Source organism: Bombina bombina, chromosome 3 (genome assembly GCF_027579735.1).
Source record: "Bombina bombina isolate aBomBom1 chromosome 3, aBomBom1.pri, whole genome shotgun sequence".
Lineage (NCBI taxonomy): Eukaryota > Metazoa > Chordata > Amphibia > Anura > Bombinatoridae > Bombina > Bombina bombina.
Window position 1 is genome coordinate 114,209,473 of NC_069501.1, and position 22,435 is coordinate 114,231,907.

Sequence of the window (22,435 nt, forward strand, 5' to 3'; positions counted from 1 at the left end):
CCTTAATGCAAAAAACAGATCCAAAAAAAAAAAAACAAAACAAAAAAAAAAAAACGACAGACTTTTTTAAAACAGACACAACAAACTGCCACAAGCCAACAGTGGGAAGCTTCAGTTAACTGTTTCTATGCAAAATTTAAGTCAGCCATTGTGGAAAAAACTTAGGCCCCAATAAGTTTTATCACCAAACATATGTTAAAAAAACGATTAAACATGCCAGCAAACGTTTTAAAACACATTTTTACAAGAGTATGTATCTCTATTAATAAGCCTGATACCAGTCGCTATCGCTGCATTTAAGGCTTTACTTACATTACTTCGGTATCAGCAGTATTTTCTTAGTCAATTCCATTCCTAGAAAAATATTTTACTGCACATACCTTATCTGCAGGAAAACCTGCACGCCATTCCCCCTCTGAAGTACCTCACTCCTCAGAATGTGTGAGAACAGCAAATGGATCTTAGTTACGTCTGCTAAGATCATAGAAAAACGCAGGCAGATTCTTCTTCCAAATACTGCCTGAGATAAACAGCACACTCCGGTGCCATTTAAAAATAACAAACTTTTGATTGAAGAATAAACTAAGTAGAAAGCACCACAGACTCTCACGACCTCCTATCTATGTTGAGGCTTGCAAGAGAATGACTGAATATGGCAGTTAGGGGAGGAGCTATATAGCAGCTTTGCTGTGGGTGGACTCTTGCAGCTTCCTTTTGGGAAGGAGAATATATTCCATAAGTAATGGATGATCCGTGGACTGGATACACTTAACAAGAGAAATACCCAATGTTTACATGTTCTTTGCAAGTTATAGGGCAATAAGTACAAGTAGCACTTTGCTATTTCCACACCACTTTTTTTTCTCAAAATTAGCGCTAGTTACATTGGGACACCGATATCTTTCAGGAATCCCTGAATATCCCTTGACATGTATATTGTGGGTTTTTTTTTAGAAGACATCCCAAAGTATTGATCTAGGCCCATTTTGGTATATTTATGCCACCATTTCACCGCCAAATGAGATAAAAGGTAAAATATTGTTCACTTTTTCACAAACTTTAGGTTTCTCACTGAAATTATTTGCAAACAACTTGTGCAATTATGGCATAAATGGTTGTAAACGCTTCTCTGGGATCCCCTTTGTTCAGAAATAGCAGACATATATAGCTTTGGCGTTGCTTTTTGGTAATAAGAAGGCCGCTAAATGCCACTGCGCAATACACGTGTATTATGCCCAGCAGTGAAGGGGTTAATTAGGGAGCATGTAGGGAGCTTCTAGGGTTAATTTTAGCTTTAGTGAAGTGTAGTAGACAACTCCAAGTATTGATCTAGGCCCATCTTGGTATATTTCATGCCACCATTTCTCCGCCAAATGTGATCAAATAAAAAAAAAGAGTTCACTTTTTTACAAGCTTTAGGTTTCTCACTGAAATTATTTACAAACAGCTTGTGCAATTATGGCACAAATGTTTGTAAATGCTTCTCTGGGATCCCCTTTGTTCAGAAATAGACATAAAATGAGAGGTTTAGACACAGTACAACTGCTGTGCTAACCAACAAAATAAAGGGTGCGCCAAACCAAATAAATCGATATGTATATATATACCAGTGATAAACCCAATTGAATATGCTATAAGATATAAATACTTATGTATAAATAAAGGTAAATTAAATGTGCCGATAAATGAATAAAATATTAGAATTACAAATAAAGTGAACATAAAGGATAAAGTCCTTTTGAATGGGTTTTAACCAAGGGTGGATACAGTTCATCAATCCAAATAGACATATATGGATTTGGCATTGCTTTTTGGTAATTAGAAGGCCACTAAATACAGCTGCGTATCACACGTGTATTATGTCTAGCAGTGAAGAGGTTAATTAGGTAGCTTGTAGGGAGCTTGCAGGGTTAATTTTAGCTTTAATGTAGAGATCAGCCTCCCACCTGACACATCATACCCCCTGATCCCTCCCAAACAGCTCTCTTCCCTCCCCCACCCCACAATTGTCCCAGCCATCTTAAGTAATGGCAGAAAGTCTGCCAGTACTAAAAAAAAACAAAAAAAATATTAAGCATATGTACATATGCTGATGTGTAGGATCCCCCCTTAGCCCCAAACCTCCCTGACCCCCCCCCCCCAAACAGCTCTCTAACCCTCCCCCTCTACCTTATTAGTAGCCATCTTGGGTACGTGCAGCTGTCTGCCAGTACCCAGTTTACTAAAAAAAATGCTTTTTTTTTTTATTTTATTTTTTATTTTTTCTGTAGTGTAGCTTCCCCCCCCCCAAAGACCAACCCCCCACCCCCTCCTAGATCCCTAAGATGCTTTTTTTTTAATTAAATTTTACCCCACTCTATCTCACTTTTATTCAAAAAAAATTCTGTAGTGTAGCCGTTCCCACCCATTTCCACCCTGAGCCTCCGGCTATCCCACCCACGATCCCGCCCCCCCTCAACGTCATAGGGCACATCGATGGCCGCCCACCCGCCTCCCACGTCAGCTCCCACCCACCAACGATAACGGCCATCAATCTCCGGTGCAGAGAGCTCTCTGCATCGGATGGCCAAGGGGTGTTATTGCAGGATGCCTCGATATCGAGGCATCACTGCAATAACCAGAAAGCAGCTGGAAGCGATCAGGATCGCTTCCAGCCGCTTTAAACCCCTACTGTTGTACAAGGTACGTCTCTGGTCTTTAAAGACCAGTTTGTGCAAGACGTACCCTGTACCACATGAGTCGTTAAGGGGTTAATATACATTTTATATCAAATTTATATTAAACTCTTATCAAAATTCCTTTTTTATATAATATATAATATAATATAAATTTATATCAAACTTCCTTTTTTATTATATAAATTTGATATAAAATTTATATTAATTTGATATCAAATTTATATCAAATAGATATCAAAAAGGGGCAGGATTAGGGGAGGAGAAAGGGGCGTGTCCACCTGTTAAAAAAAATTTGACATAACCTCCATACTCTTACTACTGATGCTTTGATTGATTTACACTCACAAAAAACTTGTGCTGGATCCCGGTGTCTACACACAAACTAGATTTATACTGTGTTTATATATGGGGGTTATGTACAAAAAGAACTGTTACCCTAAGGTCACATAAATATCTGTTTAATAATATAATTTATGCTTACCTGATAAATTCATTTCTCCTGTAGTGTAGTCAGTCCACGGGTCATCCATTACTTATGGGATTATAACTCCTCCCTAACAGGAAGTGCAAGAGGATCACCCAATCAGAGCTGCTATATAGCTCCTCCCCTCTACGTCATATCCAGTCATTCGACCGAAACCATACGAGAAAGGAGAAACTATAGGGTGCAGTGGTGACTGGAGTTTAATTCAAATTTAGACCTGCCGTAAAAACAGGGCGGGCCGTGGACTGACTACACTACAGGAGAAATGAATTTATCAGGTAAGCATAAATTATATTTTCTCCTGTTAAGTGTAGTCAGTCCACGGGTCATCCATTACTTATGGGATACCAATACCAAAGCTAAAAGTACACGGATGACGGGAGGGACAGGCAGGATCTTTACACGGAAGGAACCACTGCCTGTAGAACCTTTCTCCCAAAAACAGCCTCCGAAGAAGCAAAAGTGTCAAATTTGTAAAATTTTGAAAAAGTGTGAAGTGAAGACCAAGTTGCAGCCTTGCAAATCTGTTCAACAGAGGCCTCATTCTTAAAGGCCCAAGTGGAAGCCACAGCTCTAGTAGAATGAGCTGTAATCCTTTCAGGAGGCTGCTGTCCAGCAGTCTCATAGGCTAAACGTATTATGCTACGAAGCCAAAAAGAGAGAGAGGTAGCCGAAGCTTTTTGACCTCTCCTCTGTCCAGAATAAACGACAAACAGGGAAGAAGTTTGACGAAAATCTTTAGTTGCCTGCAAATAAAATTTCAGGGCACGGACGACGTCCAGATTGTGCAAAAGTCGTTCCTTCTTTGAAGAAGGGTTAGGGCACAATGATGGAACAACAATCTCTTGATTGATATTCTTGTTAGTGACTACCTTAGGTAAGAACCCAGGTTTAGTACGCAGAACTACCTTGTCTGAATGAAAAATCAGATAAGGAGAATCACAATGTAAGGCCGATAACTCAGAGACTCTTCGAGCCGAGAAAATAGCCATTAAAAACAGAACTTTCCAAGATAACAGCTGGATATCGATGGAATGAAGGGGTTCAAACGGAACACCTTGCAGAACGTTAAGAACTAAGTTTAAGCTCCACGGCGGAGCAACAGTCTTAAACACAGGCTTAATCCTAGCCAAAGCCTGACAAAAAGCCTGAACGTCTGGAACTTCTGCCAGACGTTTGTGTAAAAGGATAGACAGAGCTGAAATCTGTCCCTTTAACGAACTAGCAGATAAACCCTTTTCTAAACCCTCTTGTAGAAAAGACAATATCCTAGGAATCCTAACCTTACTCCATGAGTAACTCTTGGATTCGCACCAATATAAGTATTTACGCCATATTTTATGGTAAATTTTCCTGGTAACAGGTTTCCTAGCCTGTATTAAGGTATCAATCACTGACTCCGAGAATCCACGCTTTGATAGAATCAAGCGTTCAATCTCCATGCAGTCAGCCTCAGAGAAATTAGATTTGGATGCTTGAAAGGACACTGAATCAGAAGGTCCTGTCTCAGAGGCAGAGACCATGGTGGACAGGACGACATGTCCACTAGATTTGCATACCAGGTCCTGCGTGGCCATGCAGGCGCTATTAGAATCACTGATGCTCTCTCCTGTTTGATCCTGGCAATCAATCGAGGAAGCATCGGGAAAGGTGGAAACACATAAGCCATGTTGAAGACCCAAGGTGCTGTTAGAGCATCTATCAGCACCGCTCCCGGGACCCTGGACCTGGATCCGTAACTAGGAAGCTTGGCGTTCTGGCGAGACGCCATGAGATCCAGATCTGGTTTGCCCCAATGATGAAGCAGTTGGGCAAACACCTCCGGATGAAGTTCCCACTCCCCCGGATGAAAGGTCTGGCGACTTAGAAAATCCGCCTCCCAGTTCTCCACGCCTGGGATGTGGATCGCTGACAGGTGGCAAGAGTGAGACTCTGCCCAGCGAATTATCTTTGAGACTTCCATCATCGCTAGGGAACTCCTTGTTCCTCCTTGATGGTTGATGTAAGCCACAGTCGTGATGTTGTCCGACTGAAACCTGATGAACCTCAGAGTTGCTAACTGAGGCCAAGCCAGAAGAGCATTGAAAATTGCTCTTAATTCCAGAATGTTTATTGGAAGGAGTCTCTCCTCCTGAGTCCATGATCCCTGAGCCTTCAGGGAATTCCAGACTGTGCCCCAACCTAGAAGGCTGGCGTCTGTTGTTACAATCGTCCAATCTGGCCTGCGGAAGGGCATCCCCTTGGACAGATGTGGCCGAGAAAGCCACCATAGAAGAGAATCTCTGGTCTCTTGATCCAGATTTAGCAGAGGGGACAAATCTGAGTAATCCCCATTCCACTGACTTAGCATGCACAATTGCAGCGGTCTGAGATGCAGGCGCGCAAATAGTACTATGTCCATTGCTGCTACCATTAAGCCGATTACCTCCATGCACTGAGCCACTGACGGGTGTTGAATGGAATGAAGGAGACGGCAAGCATTTAGAAGTTTTGATAACCTGTCTTCCGTCAGGTAAATTTTCATTTCTACAGAATCTATAAGAGTCCCTAGAAAGGGAACTCTTGTGAGTGGCAATAGAGAACTCTTTTCTACGTTCACCTTCCACCCATGCGACCTTAGAAATGCCAGAAATAACTCTGTATGAGACTTGGCAGTTTGGAAACTTGACGCTTGTATCAGAATGTTGTCTAGGTACGGAGCTACCGCTATGCCTCACGGTCTTAGTACCGCCAGAAGAGAGCCCAGAACCTTTGTAAAGATTCTTGGAGCCGTAGCTAACCCGAAGGGAAGAGCTACAAACTGGTAATGCCTGTCTAGGAAGGCAAATCTTAGATACCGGTAATGATCCTTGTGAATTGGTATGTGAAGGTAGGCATCCTTTAAATCCACTGTGGTCATGTACTGACCCTCTTGGATCATGGGTAAGATGGTTCGAATAGTTTCCATTTTGAACGATGGAACTCTTAGGAATTTGTTCAGGATCTTTAAGTCCAAGATTGGTCTGAAGGTTCCCTCTTTTTTGGGAACCACAAACATATTTGAATAGAATCCTTGCCCGTGTTCCGACCGCGGAACTGGTTGGATCACTCCCATTAGTAAGAGGTCTTGTACACAGCGTAGAAACGCCTCTTTCTTTATCTGGTTTGCTGATAACCTTGAAAGATGAAATCTCCCTTGTGGAGGAGAAGCTTTGAAGTCCAGAAGATATCCCTGAGATATGATTTCCAACGCCCAGGGATCCTGGACATCTCTTGCCCAAGCCTGGGCAAAGAGAGAAAGTCTGCCCCCCACTATATCCGTTTCCGGATCGGGGGCCCTCACTTCATGCTGTCTTAGGGGCAGCAGCAGGTTTTCTGGCCTGCTTGCCCTTGTTCCAGGACTGGTTAGGTTTCCAGCCCTGTCTGTAGCGAGCAACAGTTCCTTCCTGTCTTGGAGCGGAGGAAGTTGATGCTGCTCCTGCCTTGAAATTACGAAAGGCACGAAAATTAGACTGTTTAGCCTTTGGTTTGGCCCTGTCTTGAGGCAGGGCATGGCCCTTACCTCCAGTAATGTCAGCGATAATTTCTTTCAAGCCGGGCCCGAATAATGTCTGCCCTTTGAAAGGAATATTAAGCAATTTAGATTTAGAAGTCACATCAGCTGACCAGGATTTAAGCCACAGCGCTCTGCGCGCTTGAATGGCGAATCCGGAGTTCTTAGCCGTAAGTTTGGTTAAGTGTACTACGGCATCAGAAATAAATGAATTAGCTAGCTTAAGGGCTTTAAGCTTGTTCATAATCTCATCCAATGGAGCTGTGCTAAGGGTCTCTTCCAGAGACTCAAACCAGAATGCCGCCGCAGCAGTGACAGGCGCGATGCATGCAAGGGGTTGTAATATAAAACCTTGCTGAACGAACATTTTCTTAAGGTAACCCTCTAACTTTTTATCCATTGGATCTGAAAAAGCACAGCTATCCTCCACCGGGATAGTGGTGCGCTTAGCCAGAGTAGAAACTGCTCCCTCCACCTTAGGGACCGTCTGCCATAGGTCCCGTGTGGTGGCGTCTATTGGAAACATTTTTCTAAATATAGGAGGGGGTGAAAAGGGCACACCGGGTCTATCCCACTCCTTGTTTCTGTAAGCCTTTTAGGTATAGGAAAAACGTCAGTACACGCCGGTACCGCAAAATATTTATCCAGCCTACATACTTTCTCTGGAATTGCAACCGTGTTACAATCATTCAGAGCCGCTAATACCTCCCCTAGTAATACACGGAGGTTCTCAAGCTTAAATTTAAAATTTGAAATCTCTGAATCCAGTTTACTTGGATCAGATCCGTCACCCACAGAATGAAGTTCTCCGTCCTCATGTTCTGCAAATTGTGACGCAGTATCAGACATGGCTCTACTATTTTCAGCGCACTCTGTTCTTACCCCAGAGTGATCGCGTTTACCTCTTAATTCTGGTAATTTAGATAGTACTTCAGTCATAACATTAGCCATGTCTTGCAAAGTGATTTGTATGGGCCGCCCTGATGTACTTGGCGCCACACGATCACGCACCTCCTGAGCGGGAGGCGAAGGTACTGACACGTGAGGAGAGTTAGTCGGCATAACTTCCCCCTCGTTGTCTGGTGATATTTTTTTAACATATAAAGTTTGACTTTTATTCAAAGTAACATCTATACATTGAGTGCACAAATTTCTATTGGGCTCCACATTGGCCTTTAAACATAGTGAACAAACAGATTCATCTGTGTCAGACATGTTTAAACAGACTAGCAATAACACTAGCAAGCTTGGAAAAAACGTTTAAATAAATTTACAAGCTATATAAAAAACGCTACTGCGCCTTTAAGAAACATAAAAATGTGACACAGTTGAATTAACAATGAACCAAATATGTTAAAACAACCAAATTTTAACAGAAAATGTATAAAGTTAGCAGAGGATTGCACCCACCAGCAAAAGGATTATTAACCCCTTAATACCCAAAACGGATAACAGTTGAAATAATAAACGTTTTTATCACAGTCAAACACACTGTCACAGGTCTGCTGTGACTGATTACCTCCCTCAAAACTAGTTTTGGAGACCCCTGGGCTCTGTAGAGACGTCCTGGATCATGGAGGAAGAAATAGGAAGACTGTGACTAAATTTTTACTGCGCAATAAAGGGCTAAAATAGGCCCCTCCCACTCATATTACAACAGTGGGGAAGCTCAGTAAACTGTTTTTATGCAGAAAAAAACGACAGCCATGTGGTAAAAATCATGCCCATAAAGTTTTATCACCAAGTACCTCAGAAAAAACGATTAACATGCCAGTAAACGTTTTAAAAATTGAAAATTATGAAGTGTTATTAATAAGCCTGCTGCTAGTCGCTTTCACTGCAGTGCAGGCTCAAATATTACTTTAATATTGACAGTATTTTCTTAGTGAAATTCCATTCCCCAGAAATACCTCAGAGTATACATACATACATATCAGCCTGATACCAGTCGCTACTACTGCATTTAAGGCTGCACTTACATTACATCGGTATTAGCAGTATTTTCTCAGTCAATTCCATTCCTTAGAAAATAATTTACTGCACATACCTCCTTGCAGGTGGGCCCTGCCTGCTATCCCCTGTTCTGAAGTTACCTCACTCCTCAGAATGGCAGAGAACAGCAAGTGGATCTTAGTTACGACTGCTAAGATCATAGAAAACTCAGGCAGATTCTTCTTCTAATGCTGCCTGAGAACAAACAACACACTCCGGTGCCGTTTAAAATAACAAACTTTTGATTGAAGAAATAAAAACTAAGTTTAACACACCACAGTCCTCTCACACGTCCTATCTTTAGTTAGGTGCAAGAGAATGACTGGATATGACGTAGAGGGGAGGAGCTATATAGCAGCTCTGATTGGGTGGTCCTCTTGCACTTCCTGTTAGGGAGGAGTTATAATCCCATAAGTAATGGATGACCCGTGGACTGACTACACTTAACAGGAGAAATGTTGATTTGTGTATTGTGGGTTTGATATGACATGTATAATTATGTATGAACTCATTAGTAACACAGGTGTTATGCCACGTCCCCAAAGGGGTGTAATTTAATTTGATTGGTTTTAGTTTCGAATGTCGTAAGGTGCTTTATGCTTGATGAAACGGCAACGTTAGAAGCAGAGAATCACGTTGAATACAGGGGGCTATATGTCTATGCCCCCTCCACTTATTGCTTGATGTTTTTAATGTGATTTTTAAATAAACCATTTTCAACAAAAGCTAAGTGCAAGCACCTTATTATCCGTTGGAACTGCATCCTGGGGCCTACTGTCTTGGAATTCGCATCCTGTTTTCCAGTCTGAAGACAGGACAAGGGTTAGCTGATACACCCTGAGTTATCAGCCTGCTACTACCAGCACACAAGGGTGCTATTGCTACACGCGAGTACCCATTTGGCATCTTTTGATGTTTTCTCGCTGGTGGCACTTTTTATCTACACATGAGGCGCACGCCTCTGTTTTGTGTTGCCCTCCTGATCCATTTTTTTTTTTTAATACAAAAACAATATTTCAAAATGTATTACAGTGTGTTTTTGAGGGAGTTGTACCAGTGAACAATAACAATGCATTAACTTTAAATAGCTTTAAACTTAACATATAAAACATGCTGAGCAATACGTCCCTTTAAATTCATGCTTTAATACACAAACAAACAGGTGGGTAGAATATCACATGGATCGTCAACTTTAAAGTCCTAAATGTATAAAAGAATGTGTGAATTTAAAAGTACTACACATTACACAACTCAGATCTGCGGTGTGACGAAATAGCAAAGTTCCTTTTAATCTCTTAGCAACAGCTGGCAGTATTAACACGTTTTAGACAATTTATCGAATATATAATGAACAGATATATATATATATATAAAATAAAAGAAAAAACCACATACCCATCAATATCAGATGACAAATTTGCAGCAGAGCTGCATGTAGCTGCAACATGCTACTTGTTTATTTTGCCCAGGAAAGTATCAGGCTTCAGTCTCATGAGAACAATCCGCACACAGGCGCAGCGCCTTGTTGACATGGCTCACTGACACATGCAGCACCCTGCCAAAGGGAAACACAAAATGCTATTACTGTTCCAGATCGGAAAAAGGTTCATTGTGAAACATTACCACATCTGTATACTGACAAAGGGAAATCCCCACTACTACATCATACAAAATGTAGCTTTACCATGTAAAATATATCTATTAAAGGAAAATAAAATAGTTGCTCTCTTAACTTTCTGTTACACACCTTAAAAGTCACGTATTAACCCTTTTATAACTGCTTTTTTTTATACCATATCCCTTTCAATATCTTTTTGTACAACACATATATAAGACTAAAATGCACTTTTTTATTGTAATGATCTACAACTCTGTAAATGAATATATTGATTGAGGTGTAAGATTGTATATAGATAATGCAGGATTCATTTGTATTTGTTATATACCCATATTTATCAAATGAACTGGTTAATTTCAGTTTAGACCAAATTATGATGTGATATGTAAATCATGTTTGCATTCATTGAACAATTAGTGCAAATAAGTGTGGGTTACCCATTAAAAAGGGGCCGTAAACACCTTGAAATTACAAGACATTTCTGTTGTGTTGTAATAGAATAATCAGCCAAGTCCTAACGTTCATAAAAAAAAAATTAATCTCCTTTTTACTGCAATTATTTTTCAATAGGAAAACTCCCCCGCCATTTGCCTTATTTGGAGGAGCCTGGGCTTTAGTCAGCAAACTACAAGACTAGCCAAGGTGCCAAGGTCATACAGTTAGTATAAAACGCATTTATTCATTTATTTGCAGTTATCAGTTAAAGCCAAATAATGAAAAAAAACATAATTTATGTAAGAACTTACCTGATAAATTCATTTCTTTCATATTAGCAAGAGTCCATGAGCTAGTGACGTATGGGATATACATTCCTACCAGGAGGGGCAAAGTTTCCCAAACCTCAAAATGCCTATAAATACACCCCTCACCACACCCACAATTCAGTTTAACGAATAGCCAAGAAGTGGGGTGATAAAAAAAAGTGCCAAAGCATATAAAATAAGGAATTGGAATAATTGTGCTTTATACAAAAATCATAACCACCCCAAAAAAAGGGCGGGCCTCATGGACTCTTGCTAATATGAAAGAAATGAATTTATCAGGTAAGTTCTTACATAAATTATGTTTTCTTTCATGTAATTAGCAAGAGTCCATGAGCTAGTGACGTATGGGATAATGATTACCCAAGATGTGGATCTTTCCACGCAAGAGTCACTAGAGAGGGAGGGATAAAAACAGAATTTATGTTTACCTGATAAATTACTTTCTCCAACGGTGTGTCCGGTCCACGGCGTCATCCTTACTTGTGGGATATTCTCTTCCCCAACAGGAAATGGCAAAGAGCCCAGCAAAGCTGGTCACATGATCCCTCCTAGGCTCCGCCTACCCCAGTCATTCGACCGACGTTAAGGAGGAAAATTTGCATAGGAGAAACCATATGGTACCGTGGTGACTGTAGTTAAAGAAAATAAATCATCAGACCCGATTAAAAAAACCAGGGCGGGCCGTGGACCGGACACACCGTTGGAGAAAGTAATTTATCAGGTAAACATAAATTCTGTTTTCTCCAACATAGGTGTGTCCGGTCCACGGCGTCATCCTTACTTGTGGGAACCAATACCAAAGCTTTAGGACACGGATGAAGGGAGGGAGCAAATCAGGTCACCTAAATGGAAGGCACCACGGTTTGCAAAACCTTTCTCCCAAAAATAGCCTCAGAAGAAGCAAAAGTATCAAACTTGTAAAATTTGGTAAAAGTGTGCAGTGAAGACCAAGTCGCTGCCCTACATATCTGATCAACAGAAGCCTCGTTCTTGAAGGCCCATGTGGAAGCCACAGCCCTAGTGGAATGAGCTGTGATTCTTTCGGGAGGCTGCCGTCCGGCAGTCTCGTAAGCCAATCTGATGATGCTTTTAATCCAAAAAGAGAGAGAGGTAGAAGTTGCTTTTTGACCTCTCCTTTTACCGGAATAAACAACAAACAAGGAAGATGTTTGTCTAAAATCCTTTGTAGCATCTAAATAGAATTTTAGAGCGCGAACAACATCCAAATTGTGCAACAAACGTTCCTTCTTTGAAACTGGTTTCGGACACAGAGAAGGTACGATAATCTCCTGGTTAATGTTTTTGTTAGAAACAACTTTAGGAAGAAACCCAGGTTTAGTACGTAAAACCACCTTATCTGCATGGAACACCAGATAAGGAGGAGAACACTGCAGAGCAGATAATTCTGAAACTCTTCTAGCAGAAGAAATTGCAACTAAAAACAAAACTTTCCAAGATAATAACTTAATATCAACGGAATGTAAGGGTTCAAACGGAACCCCCTGAAGAACTGAAAGAACTAAATTGAGACTCCAAGGAGGAGTCAAAGGTTTGTAAACAGGCTTAATTCTAACCAGAGCCTGAACAAAGGCTTGAACATCTGGCACAGCTGCCAGCTTTTTGTGAAGTAACACAGACAAGGCAGAAATCTGTCCCTTCAGGGAACTTGCAGATAATCCTTTTTCCAATCCTTCTTGAAGGAAGGATAGAATCTTAGGAATCTTAACCTTGTCCCAAGGGAATCCTTTAGATTCACACCAACAGATATATTTTTTCCAAATTTTGTGGTAAATCTTTCTAGTTACAGGCTTTCTGGCCTGAACAAGAGTATCGATAACAGAATCTGAGAACCCTCGCTTCGATAAGATCAAGCGTTCAATCTCCAAGCAGTCAGCTGGAGTGAAACCAGGTTCGGATGTTCGAACGGACCCTGAACAAGAAGGTCTCGTCTCAAAGGTAGCTTCCAAGGTGGAGCCGATGACATATTTACCAGATCTGCATACCAAGTCCTGCGTGGCCACGCAGGAGCTATCAAGATCACCGACGCCCTCTCCTGATTGATCCTGGCTACCAGCCTGGGGATGAGAGGAAACGGCGGGAACACATAAGCTAGTTTGAAGGTCCAAGGTGCTACTAGTGCATCCACTAGAGCCGCCTTGGGATCCCTGGATCTGGACCCGTAGCAAGGAACTTTGAAGTTCTGACGAGAGGCCATCAGATCCATGTCTGGAATGCCCCACAGCTGAGTGACTTGGGCAAAGATTTCCGGATGGAGTTCCCACTCCCCCGGATGCAATGTCTGACGACTCAGAAAATCCGCTTCCCAATTTTCCACTCCTGGGATGTGGATAGCGGACAGGTGGCAGGAGTGAGACTCCGCCCATAGAATGATTTTGGTCACTTCTTCCATCGCTAGGGAACTCCTTGTTCCCCCCTGATGGTTGATGTACGCAACAGTTGTCATGTTGTCTGAAACCGTATGAACTTGGCCCTCGCTAGCTGAGGCCAAGCCTTGAGAGCATTGAATATCGCTCTCAGTTCCAGAATATTTATCGGTAGAAGAGATTCTTCCCGAGACCAAAGACCCTGAGCTTTCAGGGATCCCCAGACCGCGCCCCAGCCCATCAGACTGGCGTCGGTCGTGACAATGACCCACTCTGGTCTGCGGAATGTCATCCCTTGTGACAGGTTGTCCAGGGACAGCCACCAACGGAGTGAGTCTCTGGTCCTCTGATTTACTTGTATCTTCGGAGACAAGTCTGTATAATCCCCATTCCACTGACTGAGCATGCACAGTTGTAATGGTCTTAGATGAATGCGCGCAAAAGGAACTATGTCCATTGCCGCTACCATCAACCCCATCACTTCCATGCACTGAGCTATGGAAGGAAGAGGAACGGAATGAAGTATCCGACAAGAGTCTAGAAGCTTTGTTTTTCTGGCCTCTGTCAGAAATATCCTCATTTCTAAGGAGTCTATTATTGTTCCCAAGAAGGGAACCCTTGTTGACGGAGATAGAGAACTCTTTTCCACGTTCACTTTCCATCCGTGAGATCTGAGAAAGGCCAGGACTATGTCCGTGTGAGCCTTTGCTTGAGGAAGGGACGACGCTTGAATCAGAATGTCGTCCAAGTAAGGTACTACAGCAATGCCCCTTGGTCTTAGCACAGCTAGAAGGGACCCTAGTACCTTTGTGAAAATCCTTGGAGCAGTGGCTAATCCGAAAGGAAGCGCCACAAACTGGTAATGCTTGTCCAGGAATGCGAACCTTAGGAACCGATGATGTTCCTTGTGGATAGGAATATGTAGATACGCATCCTTTAAATCCACCGTGGTCATGAATTGACCTTCCTGGATGGAAGGAAGAATAGTTCGAATGGTTTCCATCTTGAACGATGGAACCTTGAGAAACTTGTTTAAAATCTTGAGATCTAAGATTGGTCTGAACGTTCCCTCTTTTTTGGGAACTATGAACAGATTGGAGTAGAACCCCATCCCTTGTTCTCTTAATGGAACAGGATGAATCACTCCCATTTTTAACAGGTCTTCTACACAATGTAAGAATGCCTGTCTTTTTATGTGGTCTGAAGACAACTGAGACCTGTGGAACCTCCCCCTTGGGGGAAGCCCCTTGAATTCCAGAAGATAACCTTGGGAGACTATTTCTAGCGCCCAAGGATCCAGAACATCTCTTGCCCAAGCCTGAGCGAAGAGAGAGAGTCTGCCCCCCACCAGATCCGGTCCCGGATCGGGGGCCAACATTTCATGCTGTCTTGGTAGCAGTGGCAGGTTTCTTGGCCTGCTTTCCCTTGTTCCAGCCTTGCATTGGTCTCCAAGCTGGCTTGGCTTGAGAAGTATTACCCTCTTGCTTAGAGGACGTAGCACCTTGGGCTGGTCCGTTTCTATGAAAGGGACGAAAATTAGGTTTATTTTTTGCCTTGAAAGGCCGATCCTGAGGAAGGGCGTGGCCCTTACCCCCAGTGATATCAGAGATAATCTCTTTCAAGTCAGGGCCAAACAGCGTTTTCCCCTTGAAAGGAATGTTAAGTAGCTTGTTCTTGGAAGACGCATCAGCCGACCAAGATTTCAACCAAAGCGCTCTGCGCGCCACAATAGCAAACCCAGAATTCTTAGCCGCTAACCTAGCCAATTGCAAAGTGGCGTCTAGGGTAAAAGAATTAGCCAATTTGAGAGCATTGATTCTGTCCATAATCTCCTCATAAGGAGGAGAATCACTATCGACCGCCTTTATCAGCTCATCGAACCAGAAACATGCGGCTGTAGCGACAGGGACAACGCATGAAATTGGTTGTAGAAGGTAACCCTGCTGAACAAACATCTTTTTAAGCAAACCTTCTAATTTTTTATCCATAGGATCTTTGAAAGCACAACTATCCTCTATGGGTATAGTGGTGCATTTGTTTAAAGTGGAAACCGCTCCCTCGACCTTGGGGACTGTCTGCCATAAGTCCTTTCTGGGGTCGACCATAGGAAACAATTTTTTAAATATGGGGGGAGGGACGAAAGGAATACCGGGCCTTTCCCATTCTTTATTAACAATGTCCGCCACCCGCTTGGGTATAGGAAAAGCTTCTGGGAGCCCCGGCACCTCTAGGAACTTGTCCATTTTACATAGTTTCTCTGGGATGACCAACTTGTCACAATCATCCAGAGTGGATAATACCTCCTTAAGCAGAATGCGGAGATGTTCCAACTTAAATTTAAATGTAATCACATCAGGTTCAGCTTGTTGAGAAATGTTCCCTGAATCAGTAATTTCTCCCTCAGACAAAACCTCCCTGGCCCCATCAGACTGGGTTAGGGGCCCTTCAGAAACATTATTATCAGCGTCGCCATGCTCTTCAGTATCTAAAACAGAGCAGTCGCGCTTACGCTGATAAGTGTTCATTTTGGCTAAAATGTTTTTGACAGAATTATCCATTACAGCCGTTAATTGTTGCATAGTAAGGAGTATTGGCGCGCTAGATGTACTAGGGGCCTCCTGAGTGGGCAAGACTCGTGTAGACGAAGGAGGGAATGATGCAGTACCATGCTTACTCCCCTCACTTGAGGAATCATCTTGGGCATCATTGTCATTGTCACATAAATCACATTTATTTAAATGAATAGGAATTCTGGCTTCCCCACATTCAGAACACAGTCTATCTGGTAGTTCAGACATGTTAAACAGGCATAAACTTGATAACAAAGTACAAAAAACGTTTTAAAATAAAACCGTTACTGTCACTTTAAATTTTAAACTGAACACACTTTATTACTGCAATTGCGAAAAAACATGAAGGAATTGTTCAAAATTCACCAAATTTTCACCACAGTGTCTTAAAGCCTTAAAAGTATTGCACACCAAATTTGGAAGCTTTAACCCTTAAAATAACGGAACCGGAGCCGTTTTGAACTTTAACCCCTTTACAGTCCCTGGTATCTGCTTTGCTGAGACCCAACCAAGCCCAAAGGGGAATACGATACCAAATGACGCCTTCAGAAAGTCTTTTCTAGTATCAGAGCTCCTCTCACATGCGACTGCATGCCATGCCTCTCAAAAACAAGTGCGCAACACCGGCGCGAAAATGAGGCTCTGCCTATGCTTTGGGAAAGCCCCTAAAGAATAAGGTGTCTAAAACAGTGCCTGCCGATATTATTATATCCAAATACCCAAATAAAATGATTCCTCAAGGCTAAATATGTGTTAATAATGAATCGATTTAGCCCAGAAAAAGTCTACAGTCTTAATAAGCCCTTGTGAAGCCCTTATTTACGATCGTAATAAACATGGCTTACCGGATCCCATAGGGAAAATGACAGCTTCCAGCATTACATCGTCTTGTTAGAATGTGTCATACCTCAAGCAGCAAGAGACTGCTCACTGTTCCCCCAACTGAAGTTAATTGCTCTCAACAGTCCTGTGTGGAACAGCCATGGATTTTAGTGACGGTTGCTAAAATCATTTTCCTCATACAAACAGAAATCTTCATCTCTTTTCTGTTTCTGAGTAAATAGTACATACCAGCACTATTTCAAAATAACAAACTCTTGATTGAATAATAAAAACTACAGTTAAACACTAAAAAACTCTAAGCCATCTCCGTGGAGATGTTGCCTGTACAACGGCAAAGAGAATGACTGGGGTAGGCGGAGCCTAGGAGGGATCATGTGACCAGCTTTGCTGGGCTCTTTGCCATTTCCTGTTGGGGAAGAGAATATCCCACAAGTAAGGATGACGCCGTGGACCGGACACACCTATGTTGGAGAAATAAAGACAGCCAATTCCTGCTGAAAATAATCCACACCCAAAATAAAGTTTAATGAAAAACATAAGCAGAAGATTCAAACTGAAACCGCTGCCTGAAGTACTGTTCTACCAAAAACTGCTTCAGAAGAAGAAAATACATCAAAATGGTAGAATTTAGTAAAAGTATGCAAAGAGGACCAAGTTGCTGCTTTGGAAATCTGATCAATCGAAGCTTCATTCCTAAACGCCCAGGAAGTAGAAACTGACCTAGTAGAATGAGCTGTAATCCATTGAGGCAGAGTTTTACCCGACTCAACATAGGCAAGATGAATTAAAGATTTCAACCAAGATGCCAAAGAAATGGCAGAAGCTTTCTGGCCTTTTCTAGAACCGGAAAAGATAACAAATAAAATAGAAGTCTTTCGGAAAGACTTAGTAGCTTCAACATAATATTTCAAAGCTCTAACAACATCCAAAGAATGCAATGATTTCTCCTTAGAATTCTTAGGATTAGGACATAATGAAGGAACCACAATTTCTCTACTAACTAATGTTGTTAGAATTAACAACTTTAGGTAAAAATTCAAAAGAAGTTCGCAACACTGCCTTATCCTGATGAAAAATCAGAAAAGGAGACTCACAAGAAAGAGCAGATAATTCAGAAACTCTTCTGGCAGAAGAGATTGCCAAAAGGAACAAAACTTTCCAAGAAAGTAATTTAATGTCCAATGAATGCATAGGTTCAAACGGAGGAGCTTGAAGAGCCCCCAGAACCAAATTCAAACTCCAAGGAGGAGAAATTGACTTAATGACAGGTTTTATACGAACCAAAGCTTGTACAAAACAATGAATATCAGGAAGATTAGCAATCTTTCTGTGAAAAAGAACAGAAAGAGCAGAGATTTGTCCTTTCAAAGAACTTGAGGATAAACCTTTATCTAAACCATCCTGAAGAAACTGTAAAATTCTCGGAATTCTAAAAGAATGCCAAGAAAAATGATGAGAAAGACACCAAGAAATATAAGTCTTCCAGACTCTATAATATATCTCTCTGGATACAGATTTACGAGCCTGTAACATAGTATTAATCACAGAGTCAGAGAAACCTCTTTGACCAAGAATCAAGCGTTCAATCTCCATACCTTTAAATTTAAGGATTTGAGATCCTGATGGAAAAAAAGGACCTTGCGACAGAAGGTCTGGTCGTAGCGGAAGAGTCCACGGATGGCAAGAGGCCATCCGGACAAGATCCGCATACCAAAACCTGTGAGGCCATGCCGGAGCTACCAGCAGAACAAACGAGCATTCCTTCAGAATCTTGGAGATTACTCTTGGAAGAAGAACTAGAGGCGGAAAGATATAAGCAGGATGATACTTCCAAGGAAGTGATAATGCATCCACTGCTTCCGCCTGAGGATCCCGGGATCTGGACAGATACCTGGGAAGTTTCTTGTTTAGATGAGACGCCATCAGATCTATTTCTGGAAGCTCCCACATTTGAACAATCTGAAGAAATATCTCTGGGTGAAGAGACCATTCGCCCGGATCCAAGTTTGGCGACTGAGATAATCCGCTTCCCAATTGTCTATACCTGGGATATGAACCGCAGATATTAGACAGGAGCTGGATTCCGCCCATACCAGAATTCGAGATACTTCTTTCATAGCCAGAGGACTGTGAGTCCCTCCTTGATGATTGATGTATGCCACAGTAGTGACATTGTCTGTCTGAAAACAAATGAACGATTCTCTCTTCAGAAGAGGCCAAAACTGAAGAGCTCTGAAAATTGCACGGAGTTCCAAAATATTGATCGGTAATCTCACCTCCTGAGATTCCCAAACTCCTTGTGCTGTCAGAGATCCCCACACAGCTCCCCAACCTGTGAGACTTGCATCTGTTGAAATTACAGTCCAGGTCGGAAGCACAAAAGAAGCCCCCTGAATCAAACGATGGTGATCTGTCCACCACGTTAGAGTGTCGTACAATCGGTTTTAAAGATATTAATTGAGATATCTTTGTGTAATCCTTGCACCATTGATTCAGCATACAGAGCTGAAGAGGTCGCATGTGAAAACGAGCAAAGGGGATCGCGTCCGATGCAGCAGTCATAAGACCTAGAATTTCCATGCATAAGGCTACCGAAGGGAATGATTGTGACTGAAGGTTTCGACAAGCCGAAATCAATTTTAGACGTCTCTTGTCTGTTAAAGACAGAGTCATGGACACTGAATCTATCTGGAAACCCAGAAAGGTTACCCTTGTCTGAGGAATCAATGAACTTTTTGGTGAATTGATCTTCCAACCATGATCTTGAAGAAACAACACAAGTCGATTCGTATGAGATTCTGCTAAATGTACAGACTGAGCAAGTACCAAGATATCGTCCAAATAAGGAAATACCACAATACCCTGTTCTCTGATTACAGACAGAAGGGCACCGAGAAACTTTGTAAAAATTCTTGGAGCTGTAGCTAGGCCAAACGGCAGAGCCACAAACTGGTAATGCTTGTCCAGAAAAGAGAATCTCAGGAATTGATAATGATCTGGATGAATCGGAATATGCAGATATGCATCCTGTAAATCTATTGTGGACATATAATGCCCTTGCTGAACAAAAGGCAAGATAGTCCTTACAGTTACCATTTTGAATGTTGGTATCCTTACATAACGATTCAATATTTTTAGATCCAGAACTGGTCTGAAGGAATTCTCCTTCTTTGGTACAATGAAGAGATTTGAATAAAACCCCATCCCCTGTTCCAGAACTGGAACTGGCATAATTACTCCAGTCAACTCTAGATCTGAAACACAATTCAGAAATGCTTGAGCTTTCACTGGATTTACTGGGACACGGGAAAGAAAAAATCTCTTTGCAGGAGGTCTCATCTTGAAACCAATTCTGTACCCTTCTGAAACAATGTTCTGAATCCAAAGATTGTGAACAGAATTGATCCAAATTTCTTTGAAAAAACGAAACCTGCCCCCTACCAGCTGAGCTGGAATGAGGGCCGCACCTTCATGTGGACTTAGAAGCAGGCTTTGCCTTTCTAGAAGGCTTGGATTTATTCCAGACTGGAGATGGTTTCCAAACTGAAACTGCTCCTGAGGATGAAGGATCAGGCTTTTGTTCTTTGTTGAAACGAAAGGAACGAAAACGATTATTAGCCCTGTTTTTACCCTTAGATTTTTTATCCTGTGGTAAAAAAGTTCCTTTCCCACCAGTAACAGTTGAGATAATAGAATCCAACTGAGAACCAAATAATTTGTTACCCTGGAAAGAAATGGAAAGTAGAGTTGATTTAGAAGCCATATCAGCATTCCAAGTTTTAAGCCATAAAGCTCTTCTAGCTAGAATAGCTAGAGACATAAACCTGACATCAACTCTGATAATATCAAAGATGGCATCACAGATAAAATTATTAGCATGCTGAAGAAGAATAATAATATTATGAGAATCATGATCTGTTACTTGTTGCGCTAAAGTCTCCAACCAAAAAGTTGAAGCTGCAGCAACATCAGCCAATGATATAGCAGGTCTAAGAAGATTACCTGAACACAGATAAGCTTTTCTTAGAAAGGATTCAATTTTCCTATCTAAAGGATCTTTAAACGAAGTACCATCCGACGTAGGAATAGTAGTACGTTTAGCAAGGGTAGAAATAGCCCCATCGACTTTAGGGATTTTGTCCCAAAATTCTAATCTGTCAGACGGCACAGGATATAATTGCTTAAAACGTTTAGAAGGAGTAAATGAATTACCCAATGTATCCCATTCTCTGGAAATTACTTCAGAAATAGCATTAGGAACAGGAAAAACTTCTGGAATAACCACAGGAGATTTAAATACCTTATCTAAACGTTTAGAATTAGTATCAAGAGGACCAGAATCCTCTATTTCTAAAGCAATTAGTACTTCTTTAAGTAAAGAACGAATAAATTCCATTTTAAATAAATATGAAGATTTATCAGCATCAATCTCTGAGACAGAATCCTCTGAACCAGAAGAGTCATCAGAATCAGAATGATGATGTTCATTTAAAAATTCATCTGTAGAGAAAGAAGTTTTAAAAGATTTTTTATGTTTACTAGAAGGAGAAATAACAGACATAGCCTTCTTGATGGATTCAGAAACAAAATCTCTTATGTTATCAGGAACATTCTGCACCTTAGATGTTGAAGGAACTGCAACAGGCAATGGTACATTACTAAAGGAAATATTATCTGCTTTAACAAGTTTGTCATGACAATTAATACAAACAACAGCCGGAGGAATAGCTACCAAAAGTTTACAGCAGATACACTTAGCTTTGGTAGTTCCAGCACTAGACAGCGATTTTCCTGAAGTATCTTCTGACTCAGATGCAACGTGAGACATCTTGCAATATGTAAGAGAAAAAACAACATATAAAGCAAAATTGATCAAATTCCTTAAATGACAGTTTCAGGAATGGGAAAAAAAATGCCAATAAACAAGCTTCTAGTAACCAGAAGCAAAGAAAAAATGAGACTGAAATAATGTGGAGACAAAAGCGACGCCCATATTTTTTGGCGCCAAATAAGACGCCCACATTATTTGGCGCCTAAATGCTTTTTGGCGCCAAAAATGACGCCACATCCGGAACGCCGACATTTTTGGCGCAAAAGGACGTCAAAAAATGACGCAACTTCCGGCGACACGCATGACGCCGGAAACAGAAAAGATTTTTTGCGCCAAAAAAGTCAGCGCCAAGAATGACGCAATAAAATGAAGCATTTTCAGCCCCCGCAAGCCTAAAAGCCCACAGGGAAAAAAGAGTCAAATTTTAAAATAAGAAAAAAATTGATTCAAATGCATTATCCCAAATATGAAACTGACTGTCTGAAAATAAGGAATGTTGAACATCCTGAGTCAAGGCAAATAAATGTTTGAATACATATATTTAGAACTTTATAAATAAAGTGCCCAACCATAGCTTAGAGTGTCACAGAAAATAAGATTTACTTACCCCAGGACACTCATCTACATGTTTGTAGAAAGCCAAACCAGTACTGAAACGAAAATCAGCAGAGGTAATGGTATATAAATAAGAGTATATCGTCGATCTGAAAAGGGAGGTAAGAGATGAATCTCTACGACC

General features: G+C 41.4%; 1 protein-coding gene across 1 annotated transcript in view; it reads right to left on the minus strand.

The window, feature by feature from the left end:
• Positions 1–22,435, minus strand: part of IFNAR2 (interferon alpha and beta receptor subunit 2) — a 255,966-nt gene that overhangs the window by 162,600 nt on the left and 70,931 nt on the right. Inside the window, exon 2 of the mRNA XM_053705967.1 lies at positions 10,082–10,241. Coding sequence (XP_053561942.1) covers positions 10,082–10,133 — 52 coding nt within the window. The 5' untranslated portion in view covers positions 10,134–10,241. The remainder of the gene's footprint in view (positions 1–10,081; positions 10,242–22,435) is intronic.